Source organism: Anabrus simplex, chromosome 4, assembly GCF_040414725.1.
Source record: "Anabrus simplex isolate iqAnaSimp1 chromosome 4, ASM4041472v1, whole genome shotgun sequence".
NCBI classification, from domain to species: domain Eukaryota; kingdom Metazoa; phylum Arthropoda; class Insecta; order Orthoptera; family Tettigoniidae; genus Anabrus; species Anabrus simplex.
The window spans coordinates 89,040,472-89,064,198 of NC_090268.1; the positions used below are offsets into that span (position 1 = coordinate 89,040,472).

The window sequence follows — 23,727 nt, forward strand, 5'->3', positions numbered from 1 at the left end:
GCTGTGCGTTCGTTGTCAACAATGATAGGTTTCTTTTTTGCTCTCCCGGCAACCTGTAGTGTGTACAAAACCGAGCTCTATGCTATCCGCGAAGCTCTGCGGTACGTACTGTACAATGACCGCCGACACTTTCTCGTGTGTACTGACTCCTTGAGTTCGCTCCAGTCTATTGATACTTGTTTCACCGGGCGAGTTGGCCGTGCGCGTAGAGGCGCGCGGCTGTGAGCTTGCGTCCGGGAGATAGTAGGTTCGAATCCCACTATCGGCAGCCCTGAAGATGGTTTTCCGTGGTTTCCCATTTTCACACCAGGCAAATGCTGGGGCTGTACCTTAATTAAGGCCACGGCCGCTTCCTTCCAACTCCTAGGCCTTTCCTATCCCATCGTCGCCATAAGACCTATCTGTGTCGGTGCGACGTAAAGCCCCTAGTAAAAAAAAAAAAAAAAAAAAAGATACTTGTTTCCCTCGGCACCCTCTGGTGCAGCGGATCCAGGACCTGCTTGCCGGGTGTTCGGATGCCAGCACCAGAATCATGTTTCTGTGGCTCCCCAGCCACATGGGCATAGAGGGAAATGAATTAGCAGATAAGGCTGCCAAGGAGGCAGTTACACTGCCCCCATTGCCTTTCAAGGCTCCAGCAAGTGATATTCGCTCTCAGCTGAGACATCTGGTTATGTCTTGTTGGGAGATGGAGTGGCAGGCCATTCCACTTCCCAATAAGCTGCGAGCGATAAAAGGAACACCGAAGGTTTGGAGGACTTCTCTTCAGGCTTCGCGGAGGGAAGCCGTGGTATTATGTCGTCTTCGGATCGGCCATGGTATCCTGACTCACTTGCATCTTTTGAAAGGGGAACCGCCTCCGATGTGTACCTGCGGCGAACACCTTACCGTGGTACACATCCTTACGGAGTGTGTGGACCTGGTCGAACTGCGCCGTAGTCTTAACCTTCCGAGTACAATCTCCCTTATCTTCCGAGATGACGAGCAGTCAGCAGACCTCGTCATCCGCTTTATGAGGGATAGTGGTTTGTTTTATTGTGTGTGATGATGTCCTTTGTCCTAGTGTTCTTTGTGTCAATAGCGCTTTTATCCCATTGCATTTTATTTTGTGTTGCGCATTTTAATGTGTTCTTTTAAAGTCTAATGTAATGTACGTATATATATCTGTCCTAGCAAGCAATGCCTTATTCCTTTGTCTCCTGTATTTTCTCTTATTTTATTACAAAATAAGGCATTACGAATCAGATCCACTGATTGTTTTAATCTCATACTCATTTTCCATCACCATTTTTTAAACTCTAGTCAGTGGATACGTTTTAAAATTTTAACTGTCATGTATCCTGTCGTCCATCTCGTTCCATTAGGGGCCGATGACCTTCGATGTTAGGCCCCTTAAAACAACAATCATCATCATCATGTTCCGGGTGATTTTCCGACAAAAGAGTAGCGTTACAAAAATGTTGCAAAGTTTGGGCTGGGAAGACTTGGGAGAAAGGAGAAGAGTTGCTGTACTAAGTGGTATGTAAATGAAAGTAAAAGCAATCAATTTATTATTCCACCTATTCAATGCTCAACTAGCTTATAAAATTAGGATTTCAACCTTATTTTTTTGCTAAATTATTTTGATCTTCAGTACGGGTTTTAAAATGAGAATTTTCTCATCAACAAGTGATATGTTCCGAGCTGTCAGTGGAGAGATGGCGTGGAATGACATCAGTAGACGAATAAGTTTGAGTGGTGTCTTTAAAGTAGGAAAGATCACAATATGAAGATAAAGCTAGAAATCAAGAGGACAAATTGGAGAAAATATTCGTTTATAGGAAGGGGAGTTAGGGATTGGAATAACTTACCAAGGGAGATGTTTAATACATTTCCAATTTCTTTGAAATCATTTAAGAACAGGCTAGGAACATAACAGCTAGGGAATCTGCCACCTGGGGGACTGCCCAAAATGCAGATCAATAGTGATTGATTGACAAGGTATTGTACGTAGATGAAAGAACCAGGGGAAAACAAATAATTTTTGAATCCAAAAAGAAGTCATAGGAAATTTTGGTAATAACCTGGAAAGGCTAGGTCAAGCAGCAGGGAAATCCTTCTGGACAGTAATAAAGAATCTTGGGAAGGGAGGGAAAAAGGAAATGAACAGAGTTTTGGTTGATTAGGTGAACTCATAGATCCCTGTGAATCACTGGACAGGTGGAGGGAATATTTTGAAAGTCTTCTCAGCATAAAAGGAAATCTTCCTGGTGGTATTGCGAACAACCAAGATCATGGTGAGGAGGAAAATTATGTTGGTGAAATTACGCTTCAGAAAGTGGAAAGGATGGTAAATAAACTCCATTGTCATAAAGCAACAGGAATAGATGAAATTAGACCTGACATGGTGAAATATAGTGGGAAGGCAGGGATGAAATGACTTCATAGAGTAGTAAGATCAGCATGGATTGTTGGGCAAAAGCAGTAATTGCACCTATCTATAAGCAAGGGAACAGGAACTATCGAGATATCTCATTGATTAGTATACCAGGCAAAGTATTCACTGGCATCTTGGAAGGGAGGGTGCGATCTGTGGTTGAGAGAAGTTGGATGAAAACCAATGTGGTTTAAGACCACGTAAGGGGCTGTCGGTGTAAGATTTTCAGTATAGGCCAGGTAATTGAAAAATGCTGCAAGAGGAATAGACACTTGTATTTATGTTTTGTAGATCTAGAGAAAGCGTACGACAGGGTACCAACGGAAAAAATGTTCGCCATACTGGAGGACTATGGAATTAAGGGTAGATTATTAAAATCAATGTCTGGCTGAATGGCTAAATGGTTAGCGTGCTGGCCTTTGTTCACAGGGGTCCCGGGTTTGATTCCCGGCAGAGTCCGGAATTTTAACCATCATTTGGTTAATTTCACTGGCACGAGGGCTGAGTGTATGTGTCATCTTCATCATCATTTCATCCTCGTCACAGCGCGCAGGTCACCTACAGGCGTCAAATCAAAAGACCTGCACCTGGCGAGCCGAACATGTCCTTGGACACTCACGGCACTGAAAGCCATACACCATTTCATTTCATTAAAATCAATCAAAGGCATTTATGTTGACAATTGGGCTGGATGAGAATTGATGATAGAATGAGTTCTTGGTTCAGTGTACTTACAGGGGTTAGACAAGGCTGTAATCTTTCACCTTTGCTGTTCATAGTTTGCATGGATCATCTGCTGAAAGGTTTAAAGTGGCAGGGAGGGATTGAATTAGGTGGAAATGTAGTAAGCAGTCTGGTGTATGCTGACGACTTGGTCTTAATGTGCAGAAGGCCTGCAGTCTTAACATCTTGGAACTTGAAAATAGGTGCAATGAATGCGGTATGGTATGATAATTAGCCTTTCGAAGACTAAATTGATGTCAGTAGGTAAGAATTTCAACAGAATTGAATGTCAGATTGGTGATACAAAGCTGGAATAGGTAGATACTTTTAGGTTGTGTGTTCTCCCAGGATGGCAATATGGTAAATGAGATTGAGTCAAGGTGTAGGAAAGTTGATGGAGTGAGCTTGCAGTTGCGATCAACAGTGTTCTGTAAGAAGGAAGTCAGCTCCCTGATGAAACTATCTTGAGCATCTTTCCTTTACGCGAACGAAAGCTGGGTGGACTCAGGATATCTTATTCATAAGTTAGAAGTAACAGACATGAAGGTAGTGAAAATGATTGCTGGTACAAACAGGTGGGAACAATGGCAGGAGGGTACTCAGAATGATGAGATAAAGGCTAAATTAGGAATGAACTCGATGGATGAAGCTGTACGCATAAACCAGCTTCGGTGGTGGGTCATGTGAGGCGAATAGAGAAGGATAGGTTACCTAGGAGGATAATGGACTCTGTTATGGACGGTAAGAGAAGTAGAGGGTGACCAAGACGACGATGGTTAGGCTCAGTTTCTAACAATTTAAAGATAAGAGGTATAGAACTAAATGAGGCCACAGCACTAGTTGCAAATAGAGGATTGTAGCTACATTTAGTAAATTCACAGTGGTTTGCAGACTGAACGCTGAAAGGCATAACGGTCTATAATGATTATGTATGTATGTTTATTTTTTCTTTCCTTTAAAATATTTCTATAACTATATGTATACTTTAGTATTATAGTGTGTCTATGTGTAATATATATTGTTAAACTCTCTGTACATTATATGACGTGGTGTGGCAGAATACCAGGCTTCATAGCCTGAGTCACGCCACGCAAATGAAGGAATAATAATAATAATAAATAATAATAATAATTGTACCGGGCGGTACACCTCCACGCCGCTAATTCAAACTTTCCACGAACCTACTACGCTGGCGTAGCAGGGGGAGAGGTGATACTCCCACGTGGCGCGTCCCAGGTGGCGGATAGGGGGGTCCTAACCGGTTTGCCGGCGGACTTGAGGGAAATAAAATACCTCTCGCGGACCAAACACACACCCCCTGTGGGTGGGGGAGGCTGACGTATAATACACCCACGGTATCCCCTGCCTGTCGTGCGAGGCGACTAAAAGGGGCGACCAAGGGATGAATGAATTAGAACCATGCAACTACTTTTGATTCGTACCATCATGCGGGGAACACCATGGGTTGCATGTACTTGCGAGTAGTATCACTAATATGGTACGAAATATGTTTGTGATTCGTTGCAGTAAAAAGCCTGGCCTGGTGGATTCCAGTACCCGTGCGTTGTACCCATGTGGGCAACACCGCGGGTCTGGGCGTAGCCTGTGAGTTGTACCACTATATGAGCGACACCGTGGGTCTGCGTTGCCTGTGATTAGTACTCACTATGTGCGGAACACCACGGGGCCCTTGGGACCGGCACCCGTGACTAGTACCCTAGGTGCGGAAACTCATCGGTTTGCGTTGGCTGTAGGTGACGCCATTGTGTGCGAAACACCATAGGTTTGCGTTACCTGTACGAAGTACAATACTTGTGAGTAGTACCATCTTTTGTGGAACACCGTGAGTCTTCGCTACTTCTGATTAATACCCCAACATGACACATACCATGGTTCTATTTTACTCGCGACATGTACCATTCTGTGGGGCCTTAAACGTGGATTTTGCACCCTCTTTAGACACCAAGCATCATTGTGCTTTATAAGTGGTACCTTGGTCGGTAATACTGTTATTTTCGTTCTCTGTTGAATCCGATCCACTGGTTTTTGTTTTTGTTTGTTTTGTGTTTTGTTGGGTTCCTGTCCATCCATTCATTCTTCATGACATTTTTTATTTTTATTTTGGTCAGTGGATGCCTTTGTAATTTTTGTTCTTTCATTTCGTACCATTAGGGGCCGATGACCTTCGCTGTTAGGCCCCTTAAAACAACAAGCATCATCATCATCAATTCAAACTTTGCGCCAGTTGAAACTCCCCTACTGGAGGAAGTCTGAACTTTATCTAAGGTGTTAATTTTCAAGTTTCTCAGAAGATGTCACTACTTGGAAATTTTGAAGTTTCTGAACTGCGTCGTTTTCGATGTATTTTTGTTTTACCTGTAGTAAGAAGTGTGAACTTTCTCTTCTAGAGGACACTACTGAAGAACTACAATGGTGCACCCTAGTACGAAGTAAAAGAACTGGTTTTTTGGAGAAATTTTTATTTCAAAAGTTTGTTCCTTGTTAAATTTCTTTCTGTTATTGTTTTATTTGGCTGTATAACCCTTTCTTTCCCCTGGTTTTGAATTTAGCCAATCCCGAATTTCTTTAATTAATTTCTGACCAATCAGGTGTATCTTCTCCAACTTGAATATCTTGCTTAACCCTAGCCAATAAAGTTTTTGTGGGCGGGTGTTCTCATTTCTGAAACACCTCGAACTTTCCACGAGAGTATATAAACTGCTGATTTTCGGGTCTCTGCGCCACTTCAAAGTGTAAAGTACGTAGCAGGGGGCGGGAAGCGCCTCTTTCTTCGGGCAGCAGTTCAACAACAAGGTAATGGCCGTTTAATAACTTCTTTTCTTGCTAGCTCAGCAGTTTAACTCTCGGGGCGGGTCCGAAGCGTTTCCACCATGTAACTTTTTCCTAAAATGTAAAGACTCTTAGCATCTATTCTCTTTTAAAGCTACATATTGGGATAGAGAGTGCTTAACCCTCTCGAGCTCCCACTCATATTGTTTTGAGGTGAACTTATTTTTCACAACCGATTCTTCCTTAACGTAATGTAAATTGTTTCTTTCTAAAGTCACCTCTTTAGTATGGGATTAGCCCTTGCATTAGCGGCCTAGAGCCAGATTAGGTTTTAAACAAAATGTATTAGGAGTGCAGATCGCCTCCTCTCAAATTGTTATTTTAGAGGCCATGTAATTAACCTTTTCTCACTTAATAGGCCTCAGTAGGTTGGGTATTTTACCCCTGTGTTTATGTCCTTAGAGGACAACTTGAAGGTGGAGTTTGGTGTGGCCTTTGATAGGCTTAAAGTTTGAGAGCGAGTGGCTCTTTCTTGAAAATTGAGTGTTGTATGCCTCGAGGAGGCTTTTCTGTGTAATTTGGAGCAAGTGCTCCTGGGCATGAATGGGGTTTTCTGCCCCTCTGTTAAAACTTATTTTGGAGTGAAGTTGGGCTAATTGCCCAAGAATTGTGAGTTCGGGGCTCGAAGCCCAAATCCGGTAAATACTGTAATTGTACTTTTGTTGCCTTGCTTCTCTGTACCTGCCATGCTTGTTATTTCCTGATTTTGAAAAGAAAATATAACCTTGTTAAATTTTAAATTAATTTTAATTTCGTATCCTGAGACCTGTTCACCCCCGCACCTTCTTTCACCTCTGCTGTTCCACAGATACCTCAGAACAATAATAATAATAATAATAATAATAATCATCATCATCATCTTTAAATCAGTATAACAATGATTTATTAAACAGAATCCTCCTTGTTCAATACATTATAGTATAATGTGAATTTAAAAACCTTAAATTTCACGTTTGTCATATCTGTACACGTTTTGACCCTAATTGAATCATCTTCAGTAGATTACTAAAAATTGAACATATATCATAGTTAAAAGACATTTAGAATTGAAGCAAGAATGATGTTATGAATGTTAAAATGTTCTTATTAGGAAATAGTTCTTGGTCTTAAAAAGTCGTGTTTAAATTTTCATTGTGCACTGTTATCGACCTGTCATAATATCCTCGTGATATTTCATTAGTTAAAAGTCTGCAAATTGGACAGGGCGTTATCTGATTATTAATTGATGTTTCATGATTTGGTTTGCTGCTGGTAAGGATTGCTATAATTGCATATGTCTTAGTGGTATAATTAATTGCCTGGAATTAGAAAGTTACAGTTAATTGAATGCCAAAGAAACAAAAAAAATGTAGCCTCATGTGTTTGTGAGTAATAAAGTTGTCACTAACCTTCTTTGCTCAGTTGATGATGTGTTTAAAAACATGGTCCTGTGCACACTAATTCGGTTTATCATATGCTGAAGGCTCAAGATCCAAAGATGGAACAGTGGGAGGGGAGAGGGCTGAACTTCACGTTATTGGTAAAGGAACTGTAAGCAGAAAAGGTGAAGTTAACCATTGGTTGAGGGCAGATCCTTTCATTATTGGATGCAAATCTACAAAGAAGCGGAATGAAAGTTTCCAATAAATAATACAATTTTTCAATAACTTTGTGTAAATTGTATTCAGGGTTAATATATTGATCAATTTGAATACGTATGTTATCTAAGTAAGGGGCCTTTTTGCACAAAACTGTTTGATTTTAATCAATCTATTGAAGATGATCCAATTAGGATCGAAACATGTATAGATGTTACAGTTGTGAAATTTAAGTTTTTTTAAATTCAAATTATACCATAATGTATTGAATAAGAAGGATACTGTTTAATAATAAATCATTGTTATAGTCATTTAAAGATCATTAGTTTAGCTGTCAATACAGAAATATGAAATTTATATTTTGTGTTATAATACATGCTACCCGAAATGAAAACTGCCATTAATTACAGTACTGAATATCAAAAGGAATATACAAGAATTATGCAATAATTAATGCAAGGAAGATACTGCCCTATCTAATAACTACACAACTGCACTAAAGTGTACTGGGTATCTTATTTCAACAAGTTTATGTAAATAATAGAAATGTGGCTATTACAGCTGGTAGATTACTATTATTTTTCCTACTACGCATGACAGACATTAAATCTGTTCTTACATGTTGAAAAAGGAAAGAGGATGTCTAAAATAATTTCCAGAAAACTTCTGTCAAAACAACGCCAGAGACTTGAGGTGCAATTATCAGGATATAGGAATTTGATTATTAATTTTTACTCAATGAATAATTGAAAGTACAAAGTATGCCGGACTTGGAACCACAAATTTTCAGAATACAGTAATCAGCTGATTATTATTTTTGTTTTCTCAACTACCCTATACTCTTTGTTTTTGTCGGTATGCACTAAACAATCATCAACAATCCAAAGACTGTTAAGTAACTCTCCAGTAAAATGCCGTATATTCCCTTGAGCTACTACTTTTTTAATCAAAGGTTACAGGTGTATCATACTATTAATCATGTCACCGGTCGGTGGGACGGAGAATTGGAACTACAGTGTGTTTAGAAATATAAATTTTAAAGTTTTTTGTGTGGCTTATCTGAAGGATTTCATTTTTGTTTGTAATATTTTGAGAAATGAAGAAATAAGAACTCTGGACTCTGGTGGAATATTTTTTTTATGTAACTGAAATATGTTTGTAATTTTTTTTTAAATATGGAAACATCACGATAATATGGAACGGTAAATGAACATGGCAAGATACGAGAATGGTTTTCGAAGTGATTTTTTTTTTTTGTATGTAAATTTTATGTAATTTATAATTTAAATTAATGTCAGCAAAGGTGTAACTTGTCCAAAGGTTGATTTGATGTTTGTAATGTGATTTAAAAATGTAAAAGGTTATTTAAATTGAGTCACCCTGTACCACACGTGTGGTTTCCAATGATGAAATTTTGGTGTTGTAATCGTAATGTTCCAGAACTTGTGCAATTGCTAACGATGTTAAAATGACCATATATGGTCACGAGATTTCCTATTGGCAAAAAGGTTCAGGAATCTAGGCTAAGTTTGATCTTATTGGTTAATTGTAATCGGGCCATTTCCGGCCTTGTGGCCGGCTTCGTAAAATGATGCGTGAGCTCGGCGTCAATTTCCATCCGACCGCCCAAGCGAGCGTTCGCGCTCGAGGGTTACTACCCTCGGGAGCACCATCTTTCAGCGGTAAGTGTTATTTCAGTGTTTTTGCAATCTTATTCTCAATGTTTTCTGGTTTCGTTTCATTTAGTTTAATTGCTTTTGTGTTTCATTATTTCTTTGCTTAATGTCATTTTAAAAGTTTAATTTAATGTGTCCGAGTTTACCCTAGGTTCCAATTGCCGTAGTTTCAATTCTTTCATCCATTAAATACTTTTGGTTTAAACTATACCTTTAATGTAGCATCACCTTCTTGGTTAAATCAAATTTTATGTTAAGTTACTTAAGTATGCCTTGTTTCCGTGGCGTGGAACTGTATTTTGTAAAACTTTCTTGTCATTTTTAATATAGTTGAGCTAGAGGGTGTTTCTTGTAAGTCTTTTCTCCCCCATAACGTCATACGTTCCCATGGACCTCATAGATAGGGCTTCCCAGCACGTTCCACTATTCTGTCTTAGTTGTCGTTTTTAGGCCTGTATGTGTTCCCTGTATTTGGTTTATATGAATTCTCCGCCACTGCGTCATTTTCCTATCTCATTATCATTATTATTTCTATATTATTATTATTATTATTATTATTATTTATATGTAACTGTAGTTGTCCCGAAAACAGCGGTTACAAATTAAATAAATTATTACCTTTTTGATAGTTTGAGTGGATATCTGTTCGAAATGCCATGTCCATTGTCTGCACGTACGTAAAAGCTGCGGAAGTTACAATTCGTTATAATAACCTATCGTTGTAAGTACTTTACCAGCAAACCTACAGATATTTAAATTTAAAAAGTGAATATTATTTCCTATTTCCCCCAACCCTAAATTTGAAAACAAAGCACATCTGGCCCAAGTACACCTAATTCACAAAATAGCCTACTTAACCTAGAACACGTATCTACCGAACACTAACTGAATTACTTGATATAAAATTTAATTCAATATCGCTACTCCTAATTTCTACCAATAAGCACCAAACACCAATATGTAAATAGCACTACGTGGAATAAACACACCCAAAATTAATCGGTTTCAATAGGTTTTAACGACATTATCACTGTGATAATAAAAGAGCACTCTCACCAGCTGACTATTCACAAGCATATCCAACAATGCAATCCAACACATTCTTGCAGCAAGTTGCTTGCACCTTTTTCATTGACTTTCTTAGCTTCACCACAAATATACAATGATGTAATTGAGGTCCCTCAGGCCAATCAGTAGAACAACTGAAATGATGAAATTCGTCAGTTGTTGTTACCAGTATGATGTTGCTTACTTTTCTTTCTGGAGTCTGGTGTAGCAGCAATTATGTTTTTTCACAATCATGAATTTTTGTAGATAATGTAAAATTTGCAGTAATAACCATTTTCTTTGATGAAGCTTGGTCTGCTTCCTCCAGAATCTTTAGTTTTGCTTGTAGATACGACAGCTGTGGCCTGGGTCACACTGTTTCCTAATCTTCCTCAGATGGCATAAATAACTACCTAACTACACATCTGTCAGTGTTCAGTTCAGTTAATAAAATACAATGCATATAGATGAGAGAGAGAGAGAGAGAGAATTAAGTGCCAGTACCTACAGTACAAGTGCTTGTTGGCATGTCGATTTTCACAGCTGTCAACCTGATTGTACCAAAATAATGTGAATGTTAACTGACTGACTGACACAATTAATCTTAAATTAGACAATGGTTTACATTTAACTGCATTTCATGCATAAATAGTTTCTGAACTGTACAGTGCAGGTAAGCATTATGGAAATTACCAGAAGTTTGCATTAGGTGAGATCTAATGTACACCGTCCCCAGGGCAAACCCGTAACCCCTAGGAAGGTGAGCCGTTTACCTTACCCACTCAATGGGAGTCCACCAGGCAAGAAGGTTGGGGTGCATATTAGCCCCTGAAGGGAGTTAAAGCTAACACGAAAGTTGATGCAATGGAAAACAATAACAACATATCACAGAAACAGGCAAATGGGAGAGTAACAAACACTTACCTTGGGAAGCGGTAGGAGTAAGCTCAAGGCTGTGGTCGAAATAAAGAAAAAGAAACAGTGATAGTGCTGAATTGATTTCAAGAAATGAAAACCATCATCATTCTTGTAACACAAAGTAACTTTGATTCATAAACGATAAATTGGTTGGTATAACTCAAAAGGAGGAAATAAATAAATCACTGAATGTCAAATTAATTAGGTAGAAAGTAAATTAATAAATGAGTTGTCCAGTTAATTACAGTAACTCAAAAGTTAGCAAAAAATTAATTAATGAGTTGTCCAATTAATTAAGGTAACTAATTTTGTTCCACTAAAAATTCACAGGCAAAAAGGTAAAATCACAACACCCGGACCCAAGCCATTACAAGCTTCCACAACAATACACTCAACAACATGTTGCTATCGCAACCACCACCAACAACACGTCCGCCCAGGCGAAACGAAACAGATCGGTCCCAAAATTAAAATACGCAAAAATAAACAGAAAAGAATGAGGTAAGAATTAAACCTTAAACCCCAACAAAAAATAAATCTTAGAAAAGAGTTAAGCAGATTAAAACGGGTCCTTGCGTGAACCATCCTTGATTAACAACTCAATTTTTAACAATCAATTTGCACAAAGATTATCATCATATTAATTAAAATGAAGTTCAATTTTTGAAAATTTGTAGATAATGCGCATTTTCCTGATCAAACCATTCAAATTATTAGCCGCACGAACACTCATACAAACACCAAAATTATTTTTATTATTACGCGATGTATTAGAGATTCAATTTAGAGTTCCACAGAACAATCAGTCCATTTTTCGGCCTCAAAAAAACACGTGCTTGCTCGATTTTACAAGGAAAGAACAGATAAACTTACAGTTTTGCAGGATTACCAGGTGTACCACACATGAGGCCGAAGGACACTACTTTCCACTTGACGAAAATTGAAAAAATTTACCCTATAAACTAGCACTGAAGAATAAAATAATTAGAAGGACAACTCCACAAACTCAATGGGCAACAAAGCCCAATGAAGATCAGCTTCAACCTGGATCTATATCACAGACCCACGCCATCGCGCTGCAAAGCTCCTTCACACACCTACTCTTCATGGCAGCTCGGCTAGGACTCAGAGCATCACCACGCCGACAAGCTTGGCTTTACTCTGCTGCTCCCAGCACGCTAGTGCAGATTGCCTGAGGCAGCATCGGGAGTTCAAAGGCTAGACACTAGGTTGCAGCACCATACAAATGAGTAGAATAAGATAGTCAAATACTATACAAAGATGGCAAGATATTGCTCTCTGAATAGGATATAACAGTGTTCATTGGCAAGAAGCCTGTAGACACGGAATTCCGATGGTAATAATACCAGACCGAAAAGGTTTACCAGGGAGGTCTTAGTCACTTAAATACTATCACAAATGAAGTAGGGAATTGAAGAACAGTGTGTAATTTTTTCTAACCAAAGTTAGAAAGCAGATTCACAGTAATTTGTTTCCTGCCCAATAGATCATTCCACTGACAGTCACCGTATTCAGCATTAAAAAATTGACGTGATTGCCTTGTGTGTCAAACACCCTAATACAAGCTCAAATGTTATACTAATATGAACAGTTAATGCACCCTTCCCGAATGTGAGAGCATCCAAGATGGAACATTTCGAAGTTTTTATTTTATTTTATTTTGAAATATAAAAACATTTCTTTTGCATCTGTGCGTAGGTACTAATCCCATCCTCTTTCAAAGTTTGGTGTTTTATTGAATCTGTGTGCTGGACTTTTTCAGACTGAAAAAAGAAGAATCAGAAATACAACCTCCTGAAATGTCATCACCTGGAACTCCTGATATGGCAAATGAATGGCTGTCTACATGTGACAAGAAAGAGTATGTACAAATTATATTATTTAATGGCATTTAAAGTGACCCTCAAAGCTAAGCTAATGAATTGCTTTTGTCGTTGCATTTTATGCTGTAGTTTTGGAGAACACACACACAGAGGCACACATGCACGCACACTCTATTGATGACTTTGAATGTTATGGTTGGGGCCGATGGCCTTCGATGTTAGGCCCCTTTAAACAACAGGCATCATCAGTGTTATGGTTAACATCTTCTTTATATTACAAGCTGTTGTATACTTGTAGAGTTTTTAATTGCAGCAGTAATGTCATCTAATGGTGATGAGTGGCAGCAGAAGAGACATAAAACATCTCATCTAACAACAGTAGTCATTCGTGGTAATTTTAATGTTCATAAGTTTTAAGAGCATAAAGGATTGTAGGCCATCACATTTTGTTTTCTTCTGGCTCGGTAATATTAGGGCTTTCAAATCTAATTCTTCAAATGCTCATTCCTTCATGTTTTTCCTTTCATTTCAGTAGTCATCTTAATTATATTCCTAATGAATAGAGTTTAATGACATTATAATACTTAATGTTGGGGTATTAGGTTGTGTAGTGTTTATAATCTGCTGACACATTTTAATCCTCCAACCAGAATCATCTTCAGAGCCATAACCAATACAGTAGAACCTCAATAATTCAAAATCGGTTAATTCAAAATCCCACCTAATTCAAATAAGCTCTCGTTCCTGGAAACATGAGATACGGTTTTGCATGTTATTTAAATTGTTTAATTCGAAACACGGATAATTCATCATTCGAAGAACAATGTCGGTCCCATTACCGAAATTCAGGCGTTTAATTCAAAACTGCCTTCACATTTTTAAAAAATAGTATTTTACGAAGTAATTTAAATTCAAATTTCTCTGTGTCATGATTGAGCGCGTCTTCTGGAACGTGCAGGGTAGCTTTCCGCACTTTCACTCAATACGGTATGTCTACAGTGTACTTCATATTTGCGAAGTTCAAGTGAAGTCTTAATTATTTTGTATTCAGCATTTTAAATAACGCCACAGAATCACATAGCAGGCAAGGTGCGGAGAAGCAAAATCTGCGAACATTGGTGATGCTAACAGTTGGTGAAAAAAGCATGGCTCATATAATCAGTTTGTACACTCCTAACAATATTGTCAATGCCAATGTAACTGCATTATTTTTTTTAATGCTGAGCCCAAACCGATTTACGGTTTTGAAGGAGAAAAGTGCCAGGCCAGAAAATCGTACACTGTACCGTGTTCTGTGTTGCAACGCAGACAGAAGCGAGAAACTTCCTCCCCTCATCATAGGAAAATTCGTAAAGCCATGATGTTTTAAGGGCATCGGGCACTTTCCATGCAACTTGAAGGCATCTAAAAATGCAAACAGTACAGTAATCCAAACAATAAAGCACTTGCACAGTTGACCCAGCATAATTTGTCCTCGTCTTTGAATCATGCTTTTTTTTTTAGTATTATGAGAGAAGTGCTATGACGGGAAATCACACATCAAAGATAGCGAGCTACTTTCTCCCCTCGTCGTAGGGAAGTTGGATAAGCCACGATGTTTTAAGGGCATCGGGTACTTTCCATGCAAGTACAAGGCATATAGATTTCTCCTCATCTTTGAAGCATGCTTTTTTTTTTTTTTTTTTTTTTTTTTTTCCCTTTAATTACGTGAGGTTATGTTTGCCAGTGAGTTATCAAAGTGCATTATTTGAATACTGTAAATGCACTTTGTTGGATACATTTCAGAAATCGTTTTTTTCCATGGCATTTGAAAAGTTTAAACTGTGAATGAAGGTTAATTGCGTGCAATAACAAGTCTTATAATATTCTGTGACGTGGCAAAGGTTGGCATTTCTGAATTACGAGTTGGCGGTTAATTCAAAATCACGTAATTTAAAGTCCGATTTTTGCATCCCAGCGAGTTCAAATTAATGAGGTTTTACTGTAATGTATTGGCAAGTGCCATTCCATAGTAACCAGACTCAAGATAGAGAGACCATGTTAGAAATATAGATCACTTCAGGGACTCCAGAGTCAAGGAGAAAGATGTTGACGAGTTAACTATGGAGGATAGCCATGATGTGCTCAGTATATAGATGTCACCTTTGTTAAAATTTACAAGGTTTAACGTAACAATTTACGTTCTTATAAATTACCAGTATACAATTTGTTACCAATTTTTAAACAAGGACATTCAAGAAAGTGTATATACTTACGACTATTTGTTTTTTAAGACTTTATTAAGGCTTCATTTTAAGAATATCATAACTATTGTTAACCATTTGCTCACCATTTGAAGCACATTTCCAACATCATCCTCACTTTCATATGTAATTTTAATACAATCAGGTACCTGATTAATTACCTTTCAGATTGAGATTAAGGCTGAAGATGCCCTTAATTAAAGGGCGAAACATGTCCCTATAATTTTATTGAAGATTTAATTTCTTAATTAAAATCTCTATTTATGTATTGAATAGGTGGAATAAATAAATTTTAATATTTATTTGACTTCAAGGTAAAATGTATTTTCTTTATTTTGATCATTTAAAGGTCTGGAGTGATTATTATTCTCATTAATTAGATTTTGAAATTGTTTGTCTCCTGTTTCCTGTTTTTGCTTTAAGATGATAAACATTGACTGTTCTGTATTTTTCTGAGCCAAATCCCAATCTAAAGTCAAAATTTATTTATTTATTTAGATACAGGTGTAATTCATAAAAAATATTATTTAATTGTATTTTCCTGAAATGTTGAAATTTTATTTTGTTCCTTAGCCACATATGATTTACTTTGACCACGTTTTCCTTTCATGGTGTTGAAATCCACTTTTTTTGTGGAATGATCCTGAATGCTTGGGTGTTAATAGTGTATGTTGAGCATTTTTTTAAGATAATTGACAGAGCGGACCCATGTAGAATCCATTGTGTTACTTAGTTGTCACAGTCAATACGGACCATATAGGACCAAAAATGGTCAAATTTGTTAATTGAAAATACAGTGATGTGAATGGGTTAGATAATGCTTTTTATAGAATGATATTTTGAAATACCGTATATACAACTGTACATAAATATATAAGTTACAATATCTTTCTTTTTTTTTATGGAATAATTCATAGGTATGGTACATGGTGTGAGTTACTGTAGTCACGTTCTAGTTCGTGAACCATGGGCAACAGCTTAGTGGCCTAGTAAGTGGTCCTGAGAGTCGGGATACCAGTTGCTATGGAATGGGAGTGGGCATCTCGGACATATTCTGAATCATGCTCTCCTTGTGCTCAGGTGGCTAGGGCTGTACAATCCACTGATGGTCCCTAACCCGTTAGAGGAGAGATCCTCACTTGGACTATGTGTAAGTAGGGTAGCATCCTGCTTCGCGAATTTACTGAGCTCAGAACATTTTAAGCAAGCCTCAGACCTATGGGAGTAACAGAGTCTCAATCCCATTTGACAGGCGAGGGACTACTTGGAAACAACTTGGCGAACGAAGTGGAATTCGAGGGGGAGCTATCGATATTAATGGGGCTTATGGAAGAAAGAAAGTAGAACTGGCTGAGTCAGCAAAGAGGATGCATCTGGATGTGCTAGGAGTAAGTGATATTCGGGTAAGGGGAAATAATGAAGAGATAGGAGATTATAAAGTGTACTTGACAGGTGTTAAAAAAGGAAGGGCAGAGTATGTGGTAGGGCTGTTCATTAGGAATACTATTGCACGCAACATAGTTTCTGTTAGGCTCGTAAATGAGCGAATGATGTGGGCAGATTTGACAGTTGGAGGAATTAGGATGAGAATTGTCTCAGTGTATTCACCATCTGAGGGTGCTGATGAGGACAGAGTTGACAAGTTTTATGAAGCATTGAGTGACATCGTAGTCAGTGTCAGCAGCAAGGATAGGATGGTGCTAATGGGAAATTTCAATGCAAGAGTTAGAAATAGAACTGAAGGATACGAAAGAGTGATTGGTAAATGTGGGGAAGATATGAAAGCTAATGGGAATGGGAAGTGTTTGCTGGACTTCTGTGCTAGTATGGGTTTAGCAATTACAAATACATTCTTCAAGCATAAGGCTATTCACCACTACACATGGGAGACTAGGGGTACTAGATCCGTAATAGACTATATCTTAACCGACTTTGAATTCAGGAAGTCTGTTAGGAATGTATCGGTTTTTCAGAGATTTTTCAATGATATAGACCACTATCTGACCTGTAGTGAACTAAGTATTTCTAGACCTAGGATAGAGAAAGTGAAATCTGTCTGCGAACGATTAACGGTGTAAAATCTCCAGGAAGAGGAAATTAGACACAAGTACATGGATATGAGTAGTGAGAAGTATCAAACAGTGGACAGTAAGCAGTTTCAGGTTATAGGAAGAGAATGGGTGGTGTTTCTTAAAAGGACTATTTCACCAAACTAATATTAACTACAAAGATAGGAAATACTATTTATTGCACACGACACAAACATACAAACACATGGCTACCACCATTATACATCACTCTTTTGTCTCCACTGTCCCATCAGGCATCACACACCACTGAATCCAAGTAAAAGATTGATATCCTGCCATTGTCCACCATTTCTGAGGCCAAGAGCAAATAATCATAACCAAATTTTCATAACATCCTCCCACTTTTTAATCATATTATGATTAAAACCACTAAACTCGCAACCAAAACAAACCAAAAGAAAAGAAAAATCTACAAATTGAGACGAGAGGGGATTCGTATCTTCCTCTCACATCTTGTAGTAACCACTCGTGGAACAGTTCTGCTAGAGACAGGCATAGCAGGACTCTTCTCCTGGATCTCTTCTTCATTCTGCCACTCAGTAATGGGAGTTGCTTCCAGTGGATAGATGTTCTGCACGGGCCCGTCCAACTCGCCATCGGCATTCTTCATCTTGACCACCCTGACGACATTGTCTTTCCCGGAATATACAGCAACCACTCTTCCTAAAGGCCAGTCCATTCTAGTGCTCCGTCACTTCCAAGGATCACTACTTCCCCAACCTTTAACTCTTGATGAGGGTTCGCCTGACCTTTCCCCGATTTAAGTTATCCTAAGTACTCTATCCTGAATCTTTTGCGTAATTCTGTCCTCAGATGCTGCATATATCTGAATCTCTTTCTGTGGCTTATCTGATCAATGTGATCAATATCGGGCACTCCCACCCTAGCAATATCCTGAAGAAACATTGCTGGAGTCAATGCTAGTAAATCATCACTGTCTTCAGATAAGTGGTCGGGAATTAATAACTGCTTCAGTGTCCATTAGTGATGTCAACAGTTCATTTACAACATATATTTACACTTGGAACTAGTTTCGACGCTGTTTGGCGTCATCATCTGCCAAAATGTGGGAAATAGGCATAGCATGTAGACATTTATGTTATACAAGGTGTTACATCAGTGTGATTAAAAGAGAGAATATGAAGACGTGAAGTACAATGTCAGTTTCAAAATGGTCATGAAGGGCGAGTCAAAATTGTATAAACATGAGATAACATAAACACATAAACAAAAAACATATATACATATAAACTGTAATAACAAAACCATGCGGAAGTACGAGACGATTGGCATTGGGGATTCAAATTATTTCAGACACTCTTCCATTGAATGTTGCCTGCCGCGAGTGTAGTACAAAACATAGGTTAGATGTCAATAAACACAATCGTCTCAAAAATGCACATATTTTAAAAATATTTGGGTTGAGATGAAATTTGGCAGTTAGAGATTGAAATCACTTATTCAATAAGCATCAATTCAAAAAAACAGCTGTGAAGGGTGAGACAGAAATTGCACAAGCATGAGTTTGGACTCGATAAATGCAAAAAAAACACATGTAACACACTCAGAAATGTAGGTTCTTGATGGATTTAGCATAAAAGGTCTGCGTTCAATCATTCGTTGAATGGCAATGGTGCGAGTGTAGTTCAAATGCGCATGAGGATTTAACAGCCTCTTAGAATTGCACGTGACATCTGAACTCATGGTGCAAGATGAACTTGGCAGTGAAGGTTCAAATTCTAGATATTCAGTAATGCCATTTCGAAACAGTCCATGAAGGGTGAAACAAAAGCTATAATTCATACGAGTTAGGGCTCATTAAATAATACTTTCAAATACAAATAACATATTCAAATTTCCGTAGTACAAGAATCTTTAACTACCATGTTCATCTCACACTTGGATTCAGATATGTTATATGCATTTGTACAAGTTTGGATATATTGAGCCCTGTCTCATACTTACGCTGCGCTTGACCTATATGGCACCTGACGAAGAAATATCACAAATTTTAATTCTTTAACTGCCAATTTCACCTTGTACTACGGAAATTTGAATATGTGATTTGTATTTGAAAGTATTATTTAATGAGTCCTAACTCGTATGAATTATAGCTTTTGTTTCACCCTTCATGGACTGTTTCGAAATGGATTACTGAACATCTACAATTCGAACCTTCACTGCCAAGTTCATCTTGCACCATGAGTTCAGATGTCATGTGCAATTCTAAGAGGCTGTTAAATCCTCACGCGCATTTGAACTACACTCGCACCATTGCCATTCAACGAATGATTGAACGCAGACCTTTTATGCCAAATCCATCAAGAACCTACATTTCCGAGTGTGTTACATGTGTTTTTTGCATTTATCGAGTCCAAGCTCATGCTTGTGCAATTTCTGTCTCACCCTTCACAGCTGTTTTTTTGAATTGACGCTTATTGAATAAGTGATTTCAATCCCTAACTGCCAAATTTCATCTCAACCCAAATATTTTTAAAATGTTATGTGCATTTTTGAGACGATTGTGTTTATTGAAATCTAACCTATGTTTTGTACTACACTCGCGGCAGGCAACATTCAATGGAAGAGTGTCTGAAATAATTTGAATCTCCAATGCCAATCATCTCGTACTTCCGCATGGTTTTGTTACAGTTTATATGTATATATGTTTTTTGTTTATGTGTTTGTTATCTCATGTTTATACAATTTTGACTCGCCCTTCATGACCATTTTGAAACTGACATTGTACTTCACGTCTTCATATTCTCTCTTTTAATCACACTGATGTAACACCTTGTATAATATAAATGTCTACATGCTATGCCTATTTCCCACATTTTGGCTGAAGATGACGCCAAACAGCGTCAAAACTAGTTCCAAGTGTAAATATATGTTGTAAATAAACTATAACATTTCTTTGTATTGAAAAGGTGGACCCTTTTAAGTTTCCTATCTTCCATTCTCAGTTCAATACGGACAAAAATGAAATTCTTAGATTTAAATGTCAACAGTTCCTCGTAATCCAAAGAGGAACGACCTAAGATTCGCCTCAACAACTTCTTTAACATCTGAACAATACGTTCCCAAAAGCCTCCCCATCATGCAGCAGTGGGAGGATTGAATTTCCAAGCAATTCTCAGACAACTAGCCTCTACACTCACTTTTGTCCAGTCAAGATCACAGAATGCATTTTCAGCTCCCACAAAATTCCTTCCATTATCACTGTAAATAACATTTGGTCTCCCTCTCCGAGCAATGAATCTTCGTAGCGCTTGAAGGAACCCTGGAGTAGACAAAGTCCTGATGAGCTCAAAATGTACAGCTCTGAAAACAGCACACTTGAATATCACTATCCACGCCTTTTCACCCCCCCCCCGGAGATGTAATGGGCCAGCCAAATCCACCTCTACAATCTCAAAAACAGAAGCTTCTCTAATTCTGTTCTCTGGCAAAGGTGTGACTTCTGTAGTAATTCCTTTCACTTGGTATCTTCTATACTTGACACAGCCAGAAATCACCTTTGTTATGGTTCTTCTACCATTGACAATCCAAAACCGCTCTCGCAAAGTGGAGAGCAGAACTTGTACTCCAGCATGAGACAATTCCAGATGTTTTTCTATGATCATCATTTGAACTAGCTTATGATTTTCAGGTATCAGAATGGGAGTTAGGAATAATTCTTCATCCTTTCTCCTTATTAACCTCGTCTTGACTCGACGTAACCCACTTTCATCTTCAAACACATTGAGAGATTTGAGGGACGTCTGCTCCTTTTTTCCAAGCATCTCTTGCGTCACAATTTTCCATAGCCTCCTTTCAGTCATTTGCAATTCTTCCACTTGTTCCTTTGAAGTGTGTCGTTATCTCTTTCCTGCCGTGTTGTGGATGAATCGCAAAATCCAAGCTGTCATCCTGACAACTTTCATATACTTCGAAAAATATTGAAGATACCATTTTTCTTCTGCTTTCAAAGAAAGTAAAACAGTAGAAAGTCCTTTTTCTCTTCATTGACCTTTTCTTCATCACGCATGACATCGTCAACAGGCCAATCAGAACTGGGGCATCTCAGCCACTGAGGGCCCTCCCACCATTTTGACATCAGGAGTTTGGTAACGGAGCAGCCCCTGGAAGGTAGGTGAGTTGGATTATTCACTCCACGCACATGATTCCAACTATCAGCGCTCGACGACTGTTTAATTTCCTTCATCCGGTTGGCCACGATAGTTCCCCAGACTTCTTTTCTCTTGATCCAGCACAGCACTGTTGTCGAATCCGTCCAATAATAAGTTGAAAGATCTCCAATTCCTAAACCTGCCTTTATGGAGTAAGCAAAACGAGCTCCAATTGAACAAGCTAAGAGTTCCAACCGAGAAATAGTAGTTTTCTTCAAAGGTGCTACATGAAATTTTGCCTGTAAGAGTGTTACATTTGAGTTTTGACCATCTTGTGATCGAAGGATTACAACTGTGGCATATGCTACACCGCTCGCATCGCAGAATGTGTGAAGGCTCCAAGATTCCTGTGTTTCACAAGATGCTATTTGTCTAGGTATTTTAATATCAGACAATACGTTCAGTTCTTAAATCCAATTTTCAAACTTTTTCCTCATTTCATCCTCTATTTCTTCATCCCAGCTCATTTTCTTCCGCCAACTTTCCTGTAATCCTGTAACAGCAACTTGGGTACTATAGAGACAGGACAGGTGAAACCTATGGGGTCAGAGATGTTCTGGGCAACAGCCAATACATTTCTTCCAGTGATCTTCTCACCAATCTTCGATACTCCAATTTGTTCATAAGAAAGAACATCTCTTGCTTTATTCCATCGAAGACCTAACACTGAAGTTACCTCAGAAGCGGATGAATCTCTTTCAGAAGAATTTAGCCATGTGTACTCCCAGTTACGAAGATTGAATTTTGCTCTGCCCAGCAATGCAGTAGATTCTTCCATAAACATACATAATTGTTCTTCATTGTCCACAGAAGTGATACAATTATGAATATAAAAAGACTTTCTCAGCTTCTCAGCTGTCTCTCGGTAGTCTACTATGTTTCACGTGTAGATCTAACACTGCTTCCAGCAAAAATGGGCTGCAGTTCAGTCCAAATACTACTCGGCACTGACGAAATGCCTTTAATTCTCTTCTCTCTGAATCCTTCCACCATAAGAAGCGTAACCAATCACCGTCAGTTTCTTGGACAGATATCTGAAGAAAAGCCTTTCTAATCTCCAAAATCACCCCTGTCCTATTCTTCCGAAACATCAAAAGAGGTGTGGGTATTTGTAGTAGTAAATTAGGTCCTTTCTCAAGGCACTCGTTCAATGAAGGCATATCCTTTGACTTGCAGGAACCATCAAGAACTGGTCTCACCTTAGTAGTAGAGTTGTCTTTAAATATTCCTCAGTGGGGTAAATAATAACAATGAGTTTTGTTTTCTTCCTCTGGAACCTCTTCAATGATTTCCTCATTCATCCACTTCTGAAACGCCTTTCCGTATTCCTCAAACTTTCCTTCCTTGATCAGCCTGTTTGAAACAGAGATCAATCTCTTTTCCGCTATCTCCTTGTTGTTCCGTAGATACTGATGGCTCTCCAGCCAAGGTAACGCAACTTCATATCGGCCATCGCCATTAACCTTCACTGTATTTTAAAAGTAGTTACATGTGGCTTCTTCCATTTCTTCTCTTGATTTGTTTTCCACTGGGTCAGATATGCCTATGGTATCCAAGTTCCATAAGTCAGCTATCGAGGCAGATTGAATGAACAGTGAGGTTGTATAGAGAGCTAGAGTGTCGTTCTCCCCTTCCTTCAGTCTGCCTGTCACAGTCCAGCCAAGCGCAGTCTTAACAGCTACCAATCCTGATTCCAGCAAAATACTTCTAGCAACATCAACTCCAAGAAGAACTTCCACATCAGTTGGATCAGTTCCCACATCTGAAAGCCATATCTTTCTCTCCCTCATCCAGGGCCCAAACTTCAACTTTGCAATTTTCCCACAAATTACCTTCTGGTCAATTAACTGCAACATTGTACTATATGAACCATCACAGCTGCTCACCTCTACGTTGTACAAATGGTGGTCTTCTTCACCGGTCTCAGCGCCTCCAAACAACTTATGATTATGAAACATCATCTCTGTTTTCAAAGGATTGTAACCCATTTCCTCAGCTGTCTTCTTCAAAATGTAGGATCTCTGGGATCCATTGTGTATCAGTGCTCGGACCTTTTTCTGTTTCCCCTTATGTGTCAGGTTGATGCACATTGTTTGAAGAAACACCTCGTTTATGGTACTCTGAATGTTCATGGAGATATTGCTCTGGTTTTCCCCACCTTCCCAAGTTCT

At 38.6% G+C, this 23,727-nt stretch overlaps 1 protein-coding gene across 4 annotated transcripts in view; it reads left to right on the forward strand.

Moving 5' to 3' along the window:
* Positions 1-23,727, forward strand: part of LOC136872433 (uncharacterized) — a 383,991-nt gene that overhangs the window by 215,517 nt on the left and 144,747 nt on the right. For all 4 annotated transcript variants that reach the window (XM_067146250.2, XM_067146249.2, XM_067146251.2 and 1 more), the window contains one exon: positions 12,991-13,089. In XM_067146250.2, the coding sequence (XP_067002351.2) occupies positions 12,991-13,089 (99 nt within the window). The remainder of the gene's footprint in view (positions 1-12,990; positions 13,090-23,727) is intronic.